The sequence below is a fragment of the Hemiscyllium ocellatum genome, chromosome 18 (assembly GCF_020745735.1).
Source record: "Hemiscyllium ocellatum isolate sHemOce1 chromosome 18, sHemOce1.pat.X.cur, whole genome shotgun sequence".
NCBI lineage: Eukaryota > Metazoa > Chordata > Chondrichthyes > Orectolobiformes > Hemiscylliidae > Hemiscyllium > Hemiscyllium ocellatum.
This window is the reverse complement of record NC_083418.1, coordinates 54,049,917-54,064,938: the sequence shown is the minus strand read 5'-3', so window position 1 is coordinate 54,064,938 and position 15,022 is coordinate 54,049,917. Positions and strand designations below refer to the sequence as shown.

Below are 15,022 nucleotides of genomic sequence, written 5' to 3'. Positions count from 1 at the left end.
ATCATGTACCACAAAACCAAAGTTTTGCATTTGACTTTCAAATACCCAGAAATTAAAAATTAATTTCCTGGAGGCTGGAACAGGAAACAAACTAATGTGGCATCAAAAATATCAGAGTTTTCTTTGTTACTGGACAAGACAGATCTCAAATTGAAATGTGGCTTCATAGATCATATTTTGTTTTGGTTTCAACGAAGTAGTCTTTTGCTGAAATATGCAACATTGTACATTTTGTTTTAACAATACAACAGAAATAACAAAAGAAATGGAAATTAAATAATGAATAAACCAAAATATCGACTTACTACATAAAATTTAAGATCTTTAAACACACTGTATAATCCCACAAATCTCAAAAATTTCTATAAACTGAAAAGATAAACAGCTTCTAAATAGCACCCAAAATGCACCACTGGCAGTGTACCCAAAAATATAGCTCATACTGTATTCACTCCAGAATCCTTAGCTCTAACATCTCAAGAGATTCAACTCAATTGCAACTTCAACTTACGGACTGGAATTGCGATAGTTTGTATACTTGACCTTAAACATATTCTGCTTTAAGTAACTTCTTCAGGGTTTTATAGGTACTATCACTCACTCACTCAGCTAATCTAGATTCACTATTTCCCTTCTCACGAGCACTGGCCTCTACAAGTACATTCAGTAAAGGATGTCACTGGGCTGCCCAAAGTAAAACTGAAAAAAAGCCTTCTCAGCTATGGAGGTTTCCCTTAAGTTTACATAAACCTTCCCTACCCTTCTAAATCCTACCAGTGTACTTTAAAAAAAACCCCATTAATTCTATAGTAGGTCTCAACAAAGAAATCACCATGGCTAATTTTACAAATTAATAATTAACTCCATCAACACAGAAAACCCATGTCTTAGTAAACTCAAAACCATAAACTTAACAATTAAATCTCAATCTACACCACAGCAGTAAGCCATATCTGAAATTCGCTCCCTAAAAAATATTTGGAAGCAGATGTAACAATAAGTTTCAAAGGGAGAAGGAAAATTAGCAGGACAGTGAGGAATGGGGAAGGATAGGAATATTAGCTGACATTATTTGTTTATGTGTTGAGTGTGTCACTGGCCTTCCCTATATGCCCTTGAAAATTTGATGGTGAGCTACCTTCTTGATCCATGGCATAAGGGAATTCCAGAATTCTAATGAAGCAATGTAATGAAGGAATAAAGAAACAGAAATACATTTGTAAATCAATATATGACTTGGAGGTGTTGGTAATCCTCAACCATTTAGATAGCTTTTTCATTTACACAGGCATGACAAGGTCCTTCTGTGCTGCCTTACTCTATATGACTTCACATGACCCCAGATTTGCCACTACAATGTTGACTCTCTGAAACTTGCCCCTCCCACCTATGTAACTTACATGCTCTCTTCACGAAAACATATGCAACTCTCTAATCCCTCAACCAAGTCACGAACATATTTAATGAAAAGCTGAAACCTCAGACAAATTCCTGGGAAGAAATATTTAAACTTCAGGGGGTGACAGTGGGAGCTACAACAAGGGAAAAAATGCCAGAAATTGAAAATGTGGTAAGAAGCAAGCCGTCAAGACTGTCATTAAAGAACGCAATTGGTCTGTAATGTTGCTCAGGGAGGAACAAAATGTCCCTGCAAATTCTAGCTTTTATGCAACTCCAGTGCCACCACAACAGGTTTTGACACTCAGCTGCCCTGGCAAGTGGCCTACAAGCCAATTACATTAAAGCTTCTACCAGCAGTTGACCGCAGTAACACACAACTAGGGATATGCAAGGTCTAGACCGACAACTTTTTACATAGTTTTTCATTGGTATCAGCTCAATGAAGATCTGATTTTGCCATAGAAGAAATCTAATGGTTCATAAATGTCCTTTAGGATAGGAAATCTTTACCCAATTTGGTCTATGTATGACTCCAAACCCACAATAATGTGGGAGGCTATTAACTGTCCTCTGGCTAATTAAGGATGGGGAATAAGTGCTAGCACAGGCAGCAAAACCAACATGCCTTGAATAAAAAAGAAAAAAATAAATATGGCTGACAGAAATAGTACTGACATTTGCAGTTCTCCTAGGACAACCCTGGTATACCTGGAAGGCTGCGGTGCAACATAGTTTGAAAGACAGTTGCAACTACATTAGTGCAGACCATCCTCCCACATCCAAACTGGAAAAAGAAATTACAGTTGACACAACTCAAAAATCACAGAAAAGAAATGCTTGCATTTATGCAACTCTTAACCTCAAGATATCCCAAAAGCTTTACAGCCCACTAAGTACTTTGGAAGTGCAGCCACCACTCATGTGCAATAAAAAACCCAACCATCAATTTATGCATAACAAGTTTCCACAAACAGCAATGCAATAAAGACCAGATAATCTTTTTTAGTAATTGTGATATAGGGATTCAGAGATTGGGACAACTTGTATTCGTGTAGGCTAATAGTGCATCATAAAAAATATCTCAGTGTGCTTTACAGGATAACTTACAAAGCAAAATTTGACACGAACCAAATAAGGTAATATTAAGGCCAAGGGGCGAAAGCTTGCTGAAACAAGGTGGTTTTTAAAGAGCAGCTTAAAGGAAAGGAGTTGTAAAGGCAGAAGGATTCAGGAAGATAGTTCCAGAACTGAGGGTTGAGGCAGCAGAACACACAGCTATCAATGGTGCAATTTTAAATCATAGATGCTTAAAGAGGTTGAAACATACATCTTATACGCCAAGAAGAACTTTTCTGCTCGTCACTGAAATAGTGCCATTAGATCTTTTATTGAGGGGAGCCACTACTGACATCACTATTCAACAAAGACAATGGTAAAAAGTGACCACATGCAGACAGCACACACCCAAGAAAACAAGAATCAGTTTGTAACTTGCACAAGAAGTGCAATGGAGCACTACATGTGAGTAAAGTGCTTTTATAGTTCAAAGGAAAACCAGCTATTACAGAAATTTGAAATATTTACTTCTGCCTTCAATTTATTAAATTATAAAATACATCCAAATCAAGCAGAGGTTGTCAGGCTTGCAATAGTCCGCCCATCTGATGCTAGACACGCTGCTACTTGTCTAATTTATTCACCCATCTCTTGAAAGAAGCAAAACTTAAACTAAATCAAGCTCACCAATGTCCTACCAAAAGTTCCTCTTCAACCTCTCAAAGATCAGCAATCAAGCCCTGGGGTGGTCCAATCTAATTAGTTATTTTACATAATAATTAAATACATCTAATGTTTTGATAACATGTCAGTCCTTTCTGGAATGCTGTTCTACAGGACTACCACACCTTTGAACAAAATTTAAACATTTTAGCCTCCCTACCAGCAGGTTTGACACAAGCAATCACCTCAAACAATCATCTTGTATTGTGTCAAAAACGTTTGCATAATTAGAATCTGCACCCTTTTAAGTGGGGACACCCACAGTGCATTCAAACTCAAAGCAGGCATTTGGTGTTGAAAGATCATCGTTCAGGACTGTCCTCCTGAGCAATTATGGACACCTCTTTACATAAAGCCTGAGATGGGAGACACAAATATTGTAAAATACTCTACAAAAGATTTCATTAACACCTGATATAAAGGTCACTTTGATCACACTTTGTATCAATATGTCAACTATTATGTCCAAACTTTCTTTATTTTGATCCAAGCTGCTGAATAATGCACTTGAACCTTGAATCTAGTATCTGGCATCTTTAGTTTACACTGGGATTACTTCTCATAACTAATATAAAATACCCAAATATAGGTAAAACATGTAATGGTTATTCTTTCCTTTCACCAATGAATAAAAATGTACTAGAATCTCTACTGGGCTGCTCTTCTTTCTTTCAAGCAGCAATTTAAAAGCTGCAAGTACTTCCTACAAAATTTCAACTGCTGTTCTAACAAAGCAAGTCGACTATTTTTAGTCATAAACCTGGTCTCCCTGAGGTATCTCAATTAGCACAGTGGGTGGGATAGCAACATCTGTTTGCTGCCTTTCCACTCATATCGTGAAAGCATATTACCTAAACTTAACGGTGGTATCACTGCCTGAAAAATAAGGGACTACGATTTTGTTACAAGGACAAGACTGACAATTTTATCAAATTATAATTAGAAGAATGAATATATGGATACCACTCTTTCACATTTACAGTTGGCTGCATCCCTCGGCTGTGACCTCTCAATTAAACCTCAGCTGTTCCACTGCCAACTTCCAGATCAAAACAAGTAGAACAATTCAAAATATTCCAGCACTGCTGATCTTCAATAAAACTAGTTCTTTATCTAAAATTAATTTAAACTGCACATCCATAATAAGTGGAACATTTTTTTTTGACACTGGATTTCTGCAGAAGCTCAGATTTGAAACTTAATAGAATTCTTTCCCCTTTTTTCCAAGACCTTTTCTTTTCCTCCCAACACTTTGCTTGCATACCAGGATTACAGGGATTAGCTGTTTGATAAGCTGCATGAGCTAATACACTAAAGACAAATCAGCTGGAGTTGATCTTTGCCAACTAATGCTCTAACTGCTAATCCATTGGCTCAAAGACAAGAAAGATAATCAGTGTATAAACAAGGATAGGACTTTAAAATAACGTCATTTACAACATCATAGAAGAGTCACATTCCCTTCAATGATACCCAAAAACAAACATATGTGGGAACGTGAATAAATCTCCAGATCAGCCAGCTTCTCAAGTTGATGGCTTGTCCAGTAATTGATTTAGTGAGATTGATGTATTGGGCGTTAGTAGCAGCATTTCTGTGCATACAGCAGTGGTCTATCCTGTTTGCTCCTGACACATTAGCATTACTGGCAAGCCAATATTTATTGCCCATCCTTACTTGCACTCAAGATTTATAAGCAGGATACACAAGTAAACTTCTAGCCTTAAAATATACTAGCAATATGATATTCTGATATGCAGTTCTGTCGGACCAAACTGAGATGATAAACTTATGTAATGAAAAACAGGGAATGGTACTGAAAGAATGATCACTTACAGTTTCTGCCATAATATCACATGTTGAGATAATAGGTTTTACTCTTTTAATTAAAACTTGCTGTGAACAAAGCAAATTAACTGGATAAATCTCCAAGGACATTATCCTTCAGTCAGTAACAGGTCACCTTCCATTCCTAAACCTTTTTACAAATTTACATGGCTGCCTTCAATAATTCATAACAGCAGAATTGAGTGAAAAGTAATTAACTCGTGTCTGTGTGGATACATGCTTACATTAAAAAAAAAGAGATATTTAAAAAAATTTGCTCAGGTTATAATTCAGAGCAGCAAATGACAAATCAACAAGTCTGAATCTGGGTAGAGAATCAATTTCAGTCAAACTGAAAAAAGTGCACAGTTGGATGCTGTGACAAACTATTGCTCAGGGGAGGTGACGCCCTGGTGGTATTATCGCTGGATTGTTATTGTTCTGGGGACCTGGGTTCAAATCCTGCCATAGTAGATGGTAGAATTTGAATTCAATAAAAGACCAATTTCAATAAAATTAAGAGTCTAACGACAACCATGAATCCACTGCCAAATTTCAGACAAACCCAGATAGTTCCTTTGGGGAATGAAATTGCCATCCTTGCCTGGTCTGTTCTACCTGTGACTCCAGACCATAACACTATGGTTGAGAATTTGCTGCGCTCTAGGCAATTAAGGATGGGTAATAAATGTTGGCCTAGCCAGTGATGTCCTCATTCCATGAATGGATAAAAAACATTACTGTTCCACCTTTCCTTAGAAAGCTAATGCCCTTTCCCTACATCTCTTGCATACTTTGTTGCAATGCTGCCTAATGTGTACTATTTCCATTTTAATCTATGTCACTTACAGCTCTCCAGAAAATTATCAGCTTGAAGATTTTCCTGTTTCTTGCTTTCTTCCTGACTCATAATCCTGTCTGAGAAGCCTTTCTCCAACCATGGAGTTTATTCTCAGTTGTCTGATTATTCAAACTTCCACAAGTTGGGCCTTGCTTAGCATCTTTTGCCCAGCCCAGGCTTTCATCAACATCATACAATGCTTCGGACTTCCTTCACAAATGCCCTCCATAGACAGATGTTCAGCCATCTCCTCTCTCTTCAGTGAAAAAACGCAAGTGTTGGGACCAGTTTTAAGCTTGCACTCTGATGTTTTTGGGCTAGCATTTATCCATAGATGGTTCCAGTCTCTCAACCATTACTATTGACAGAACTACACTTACGTTGTATCAGCTGATATCCTAGGGAATTAATTTATAATGCTTTTCAACTACAGCAATCAACTGCTCAAGTCTTACACGTCAATGCAGTTATCTTAGTTAGAAGAAAAAGAATCAACATCTTTGGGATTATCAGCAAACTGGACTAACCATACATCTTCTGAGGTTACAAAATTGGTCAGAGGCTAAGAATCATGTTGCAAATCACTCATCCTGCCTCCCCAAAGCCTGCTCACCATCCACAAAACACATTTCAACAGTTGTCTGGATGTGTGCAGCTACACTGCAATGTATTTAGTTGCTGATGAAGCATCTTCCCTCCTTCTCAGAGCCATCCTAATCATATATCTAAACTCGAGAGGGTCAAGACTTGGAGTAGCAGGTTTTGTATGCTGGCCAGATGTGCGGACGTCATATCGCAGTGCTTCAACAAACCCTTCTTAAATTTATCCTAAAGAACCCTAGTAAAATTTGAAAGGACGAAGTAGGAGGAGCATGCAAGTTATAAATTTAAGATTAGTAGACCAACACTACTTCATAGACAAGATAAATGCAAAAGGTTAAATAGCATTAACCATGCCATTAAAGCCCATGTTATGTGAGCTCCCAAAACACATCCAATGCAAAGGCTATTCTCCACTGAGCTCTTCTTACCGGGGTTTGTGACCAGTCAGCCTGAGAATAGCATCATAAAACAACGCAGGTACTGTATGACTGACAGTAATCCAGTACTGATGCAAAATAGGATTGGACCGAAGGTTTACATTTGGGCGTCTCATTGCCCGTTCTAAAGGATTCATCTTGAAGGACATATTTACATAATACTCTGCAGAGAAAATAAGCATTACTGTTGTTTTGAACAAAGTGTACCAGACACTCATGGGACAGTGAAACATTCAAAGTCCAGGCTTCAAAGTCAAGTGACAAAAGCATTCCCATCATTTTGTTTAGAAATCAGTTTCAAAGTGCACATTTTCCATTCAGCCATGGGTTGCATCGATTAGGTGCCATCATTAGGTTTCTGCCTCAAATCAGAATAAATGGGAAATATTAAGGTGTTTATTACTTAAATCGAAAATTTGGATTCAACTTAGGAGGTGGCATTCTTGGCATTTGTTAGGATGACAGGGTCAGATTCCAATACTGTGGAGATATTTAGCTTGTTATTCCAAAATGTATATTTTAAAACAGGGCTAATACAGCCAAACATTACTGCAGATGTAAATTAAATGCCTTGTCTAAGGTGTCAAAGAAACTTCCAGACTGGGCTATGATCTCTTGTGACTGATGGAATATCAAAATTCGACTGTTCAAGTCCCAACATCAATACTACCAGTAACCATGGGGTGGCACGGTGGTTCAGTTCCAGCCTCGGGCAACTGTCTGTATGGAGTGTGCACATTCTCCCTGTGTCTGCGTGGGGTTGCTCCGGTTTCCTCCCACAGTCCAAAGATGTGCAGGTCAGGTGAAATGGCAATGCTAAATTGCCCATAGTGTTAGGTGCATTAATCAGGAGTAAATGTAGGGTAGGGAAATGGGTCTAGGTGGCTTACTCTTCAGAGGGACTTGTTGGGCCAAAGGGCCAGTTTCCATACTGTAGGGAATCTAAAAGTCTCCACTGCAGTGATCACAACATTCAACTATCTACTCTTCATGATCAATTCAGAGAGTGACCTGTGTGATATACTTTAATTATATCTTTTTGAACTCATTTTAATTGCACACACTTGTTCTTTAGTATTTTCTCACTTTGTTAATTCAAGAATGCCTGGTTAAATTGGCTCCACTGAAAACACAAGTTCATTTGGGTTTGGAAGAAAGGTACCCACATGGGAATGCAACTTTTCTAAAGCAAACCTCATTGCAACCAAGCCTGAGTGGTGGGGTGGGGATTAAAGTCAATAAAGTAACAAAGCCAGTTCTTTGCTTCTCTGACAAAAGCTGAACAGTTTGGGGTATCTACTTGGGATCGTGACAAATTGGGAATCTGGCCAAAACCTGATCTTGTGCTCTGGAAAATTTAAATTGAATTTGAAAACACAGTCAGTTTCTCTACGCTGCTCCACAGGGCATTATGATCAATTGGCGATGAAAAACAATTTATTTACCAAAATTATTTTCTTGTCCCCAACACCCACTAATATTGAAATCTGATAAAGCAAATGAGGTGCACGAAATACATGTATCATTCAATCTGAAGAATTTGTTGAAATATATATATTCCTAAACACTTCCAAGTTCCAATGATTTCAACGGCACCTATAATTAGAAAATTTGGGCATCATTCTAGATTATCCATCCAGGAATTAGATACTTGCAGACCTCCAATCAGTGCATACAGATGCTAAAATTACATGGCCTCTCTCTGAAGAATCTTTGCAAGCAAATAGCTGGACAGAAAGTGTAGTTTGAGGCTTTCCTGAAGTGGAACCAAACAATGAGCTTTTTTCATAAAATATATATTGCTTCAGTTAATGATAAAGCACAGGACAAAGCTAGCCACCATTACCTTGGTTTTCTTCCAGTAAGCCTGAGGTAGACATCATACAGGAATGCTGGGGCCTTATGGCTTACAGCAATCCAGTAGTGATAGATCAAGTGATTGGAGGTTAGATTTACATTGGGCCGTCTGAAAGCCTGTTCGAGAGGATTCCTCTTGAAAGTAGATGTTACATGGTACTCTGAGGAAGAAAAGTTGCATGGTAGTATAATAATTTTTCATAATTGCTCAAAGCCTCTAGTGAGGCCGAAGATTTATGGCTATAAAAGAAACATGATATCCACTGTGTAATTTTTTTTTGGTCATCACAATGTGGCTCTACTGTCAGAATGTAATTTTACCGGGAAATATAAATTTACTGCAGCAATTCAGCAGCAAGTTCATATTTGCATTCTAATTTATTCTGATAAATTTAATTGATATTTATCCCATTATTGTGTAAGAAAGAGTTTAAAAATGTGAATAAACAGATAAATAGTGCAACTTAATCAGGCCTGGTTGTACTATCATTTAATTCAGGTTCAATTGGAAAAATAAAAGTTGGATCAGAAAGAAAAAAGCAGATGTTGCCTTGGAAAAGAACACCTGAATTGAGATTTTTTTTCTTATTTAAAGAAAAAGCCATGCCAAATTGACATTCAAAATAACAGGTATTTCATAGGTTCAACAGGTCTGATGCCACAGGAAATAAAGCAAGATGTTTGTTCACCAACCAGACACCAAAACATAACTGGTTCTGAACATGTAATTCTAACTACTGCAGAATGATGAAACAAAATACACCAAACTGTAGCAATAGAATATGCAAACCATGTGAGTGGATTTCCATGTCAGATGGATTTCCAAGTTCACATATATGTTCCAGCAGAATAAAGTCCTGATATATTTTGTTTTCTTTATTCATTATTTATTTGGAGGTATGTTAGCTCATGCTTATATTACTGAACCAGTAATCCAGTGGCCTGTACTAATGATCGAAACACATGAATCCAAATTCCACCAACGGAGGAGCATTTAAATCCTGCTCATAAATAAATTTGGGATTAAAACCTCATATCAGTAATAATAACCATGTAACTATCAGGTGGATGTAAAAACTCATCTGGGTTTACAAATGTCCTTTAAGTTACGTAACCTGCAGTCTTTACCAGGTCTGGCTCTTGTACAACCCAGTGCTACTTTCAAGATGTTTGACTTTTTAACTACTCTCAAACAGTCACTCACCTGTGTAGTAATGGGCAATAAGCACCAGCCTTGTGAGCAATACCAATACCCACACATTGAAAAAGAAATTTTTGATGTAAGTATTACTAACAAGGCCAACATTTATTGTACATCATAACTGCTTAAATTAGTGGAGGTGAGTTGCCTTCTTTAATCGCTGGTATCTACGTACTTCTAGAGTACCGTTGGGACTGAGTTCTAGGATTTTGACCTAGAAATAATGAAGGAATAGGAAATTAAAACTTGAATATCCTTTTCCTTCAGATCTAGCAGATTTGGGTAGTGCTATCAAATGAGACTTAGCAACTTGCTCTAGTGATTTTGTAGATGACACAAACTGCACTAATAGCAAACAGAGTAAATGTTTTACGTTGCACTCATTTAAGTGAGTGTAGTGGATTCCATACCACTCCTGATTGAATGCTTATAGACGATGGATAATCTCTGGGAGTCAGATGAATTACTATCTGCATAACTTTCAGTTTCTGAGTTGCTCCTGTAGACGCAATGTGTGGCTAATTCAATTTCTGCGTAATAGGGTCAACGGGATATTGATGACAGGGATTTGACAATGGTCAAACCAAAATCAGTTTGAGGGAGTGACTGGACATTGTTGGAGGTGGTCACTGCTTAGTGTTTATTTGGCATGAATGATACTTGTCACTTCAGTCCAGGCTTTGCTGCATGAAACTGCTTTGTTATCTGGGAATTTGTGAATTGTACTGAACACAGTGCCATCAGCAAACATCCCAACTTCTGGCTTTTTTTGGATAGTAAGTCGTTAATGAAGCTGCTGAAAATTTCCAGATCAAAACATTGCTGAGGTAGTGCTGTAATGAAACCCAGGTGCTGAAATGAGTGGCACCCAAAAACTAAACATTTTTCCTTTATGCCAGGTATGAGTACTGCCAGCAGAGAGTATTCAAAAAATTCCACTGACTTTTATTTTGCCCAAGCTCCCTAATATTGCATATATTCAAATGCTGCCATGCCCAGGCAGTCACTTTCACTCATTTCGAGGAACTCCACTCCTTTGTCCACATTTGGACCAAGGCTGTAATGAGGCCTGGTGTTGTATAGACCTTGCAGACTCCAAACAATGAGTAGGTCATTAGTCAGTAATCCTCGCTTAATATCAATTACATATTCCATTGCTTTATTATTGGAAGAATAGATTGATGGGATGAAAATTGGTTGAATTGCATATGTCCTGCATTTTGTGGACAGTACACATACAAGGGAAATTTCATGTTGCTAGGGAGATGCCATCAATATAGCTGTCCTGGAACAGCTTCACTACAGGCCCAGATAGTATTGAAGTATAAGATGTTAGCAGCGCTCACAGCCTTTACTACTGTATCCAATGCACTTGACTATTTCTTCAAGCCATGCAGAGTGAATCAAATGATTGAACACTGGCTTGCAAGATGATGGGGATCTCCGAAGAAAGCAACGATGGATCAATAACTTAATACTTCTGGCTGAAATATTAAGCAGCCTCATTCTTGCAAACACTTCAAACTCTCATCATCATCAAACAGAAGAAACCAGGCTTCTTAGTTAGCTGAAACAGGGGGCGTAAATGATCCTCGGCTGTGACAAAGCTAGCAAAGCCAACTGGCAATCATCTTTTCTGTCTAATCCATTTCCTCATCAAGCTGTACAGTACTTATGGAAAATATCATGAAATACAGTGACAAAAGACAAAACAAAATATCCAATGGCACAGGAAAAGTGCATGGATATACATACTATATGTAAAAGAGTTACCTAATGATACTAGCTATACTGTATCCAATAGAGTCAAGAGACCTAATCTCCAGGAACAAGTAGTTTAATGGACATGTTTTTCTATTCAGAAGTACCTCTGAATTATACCTTCAAACACAACTTGAGCTCAGGGTCTGACATCGCCTGTCTCAATCTCAAGTGCACTTTGTGCCTGTGACATGAAACCTTTGGCACCTATTGAAATTATTTATGCATTTTAAGCTTACCGCAAATAATTTATTTACTATAATTATACTGGAGAAGCAAGTCAATGGCCATTTTATTTATAAGCTAACTTATAAATCACTTAATCAGACATCATGCTTGGACTTGAATCCTTTCAAATTTGAAGAGCAACATGGGAAGATCACACAAGAGGAAACATCACCTCTCAATCCATTGTACTCAGAAGTGGAGCTCTAAGACAAGGCGATTAGGTTGGAAACAACATGTTTGACAGAAATCTATCTTGAGATTTCGTAATGAGATTTAACCTAAGTGAATGAATTTAGTAACACAACTTTACAAATGAAATTGCTTTTGTTTGAGAGTGAAGGAAAGTGAATCTGAGTCTCTTTTAAATATTCTGCTCACTACATTAACACGTACGTAAAAATGTACTTTTCCAACTTCACTGGATTATTTAAGTTGTAGTGGTGACTTTCTTTTCTGTATAAGCATTGTCACACAGGAAATTAACCAAAAAATAAGTAGCTAGATGTATCAGATTACAAACTCCATTAATCATGAAACCAAAACAAGCTTCCAAACCATACAGGAAAACCAGCCATGCATCAGGCCAAATACCCTTGATAAGTGGCACATACAATTTTGCTAATGTCAATTCTCCTCTTGCTTCATCTCAATTAGAACATATCATTGCTGCTACAGGCATAGCTGATTAGTAAAATACTATATTCCACTGTGTTATTCAAGCAATAATACCACTGAACTGAGGTTACACTGTAAATAAATCAATGGCAAAAATTTAACATTGATGCAATAGAATGATAAATGGTGCTTCATACCAACTTCACCCCAGTGGAAAGGATTGGTGCCGCCTGTAGTACAGTTGTAAATCAAAATGTTTCTTGGTCTGAAAGGAAAAATTAAAATAAAGGTAAATGCAATGCCATTGTCTGAATCTTAACAGAATTCACCTCAAATATCACAATGGTTCAAGCCTACAGCCTATACAGAAAGTTTTGCTGGAGGGTTGCTGATGGATTGTGTCTCAGGGATTCCCTTTTCAAACAAATTACAGATTTTCCCATGGAACACACAAAGGATTCTACCTTGAACATCCATAACAAAAGAAAAGTGGGCAGGTACAAATACTAACTTAAAATATCATGGACTTACAGAGTATCTGTTTCTTTTTTACCTCTCTTTTTATGTTTCCGCCCCCCCCCCCCCCCACCCCCCCCCACCTTCTTTCTTCTTAACTTGAGGCTCAAAGATGGGAGGTAAGTTATTGCAGACGCCTGGTCTCAAGGTGAAGCCAGCACAGACTCCCAGCTCGAGATGAATCCAAGCAGACTCCCAGCACTCCAGCCTCGAAATGAAGTCCAGTGTGGTCTACAGTGAGGTGCCAGCATGGACTGGGTTGGAAGGATCATTATTTTGAACTTTTTATTTCTCTATTTTCCTAATTTATTTCTATGATTTTGTACTTTTGTACATAAAGCGGCGCAAAAGTCTGCAATGCTAGACCATGGTCTTTATTTTTCTATTTATTTTTCCAAAGAACTTGTACTTAAGAATCTATACCTAGGTACCTTTGCTGTAAGTGGCAACTTGTAAACTTTTTACTGTATGCAATGTGAATACATTCAACAATAAAGTTAATTCTAATTGAGGCTACGATTCAGTGTACACAGCTCTTAAAATAGACATTGCCTAAAATACTGTATACAGTTCTCAGTACTGCACTTTAGCAAGGTTGTACAGACCTTGGACGGGTTACAATACAAATTCAGCAGAAGAAATTGAAAATAATCTACTGTTATGGAAATCTTAACAATGTACATCAAAAAAAAATCATAATCAAACAGATAAAGTTAGCATGTTTAAGAATGCAACTGTTACATAATATGCTTGAATTTTCTGAAGACATTTAATTTGGCACAACACTAATGGTTAATGTAGAAGCCAAGGGTTCATGGATTTTGGGGGATTGAGTGGTAATCCCTGGACTGAGAATTGCCCGACAAACAGCAAGAAAGCATCGGGTTTATGGGACATTTTCAATTTGGGAGGTTGTGACTATTGGAGTACTACAAGGATGAGTGCTGGAGCCTCAGTTATTTACAACTTACATTCCAGATTTAGATGGGGAGAGAGCAAGTAAGGTATAAGTTTTGCTTTAAATATACAAAGTTGATGTGAATACAACCTGTTAAGCGAAAATAAAGAGAGCGCTAAACAATACATACAGTTTAAATGAATGATGTGGCAGATGGAGTGTGACACCAGGCAGTGTGAGATTATTTACTTTGATCATAAGAATAGAAAGGCAGATATCTTCTAAAAAAAAATGTAATTTACAAATGATGTTCAGAGGGACTTGTATGTGATTTGATTAACAAAAATCTGTCAACAAATTTTAAATTCAATACCTAATAACTGTATGTACAAGTAAAAGGTACAAAGAAAGTTAGCATGCATTTGGGAAAGCAAACGTTTGGTGGGCTTTTAGTGCAATAGGATTAGAATGCACGGATAAGGAAATCTTGCTCGAATAGTACAGGGATTAACTGAAATCATATCTGGAATGCACTACCTAGTTTTGGTTTCCAAGTTTAAGGAAAAGGCATACTTGCATTGTAGGCAGTACAGTGAAGATTCACTAGATTGGTCACTGGGATGTAAGTGTTGTCATATGATGACAGACCAAGTAAATTGGGTCTATAATTGACAGTTTAGGATATTGAAAAATGGCCATGCTGGAATATTCAAGATTCTAAAGGAGCTTGCCATGGTAAATGCAGAGACATTGTTTTAGATTCTCTCACCAGAGAAACCAAAGGATGCAGTTTCAGAATAAGTGGTTAATCATTTAAGGGGATAGTGAGGTCTACAGATGGAGCTTAGAGTTGAGTGTGTGTTGCTGGAAAAGCACAGCAGGTCAGGCAGCATCCGAGGTTCAGGAAAATCGATGTTTCAGGCCAGAGCTCTTCATCAGGAGTGAGGCTGGGAACCACTGGGGTAGAGAGATAAATGGGAGGGGGCTGGGGCTGGGGAGAAGGCAGCTGAGAATGCAAGATATGCATGGAAGTGGGGGTAAAGGTGATAGGTCGGAGA

General features: G+C 37.8%; 1 protein-coding gene across 2 annotated transcripts in view; it reads right to left on the bottom strand.

Annotated features, from left to right (window-relative positions):
- The window catches only part of far1 (fatty acyl CoA reductase 1), a 98,572-nt gene that overhangs the window by 26,031 nt on the left and 57,519 nt on the right, over nt 1-15,022 (bottom strand). For both annotated transcript variants that reach the window (XM_060839022.1, XM_060839023.1), the window contains exons 8-9: nt 12,748-12,815; nt 8,735-8,906 (exon numbers count right to left, since the gene is read on the bottom strand). In XM_060839022.1, coding sequence (XP_060695005.1) covers nt 8,735-8,906; nt 12,748-12,815 — 240 coding nt within the window. The remainder of the gene's footprint in view (nt 1-8,734; nt 8,907-12,747; nt 12,816-15,022) is intronic.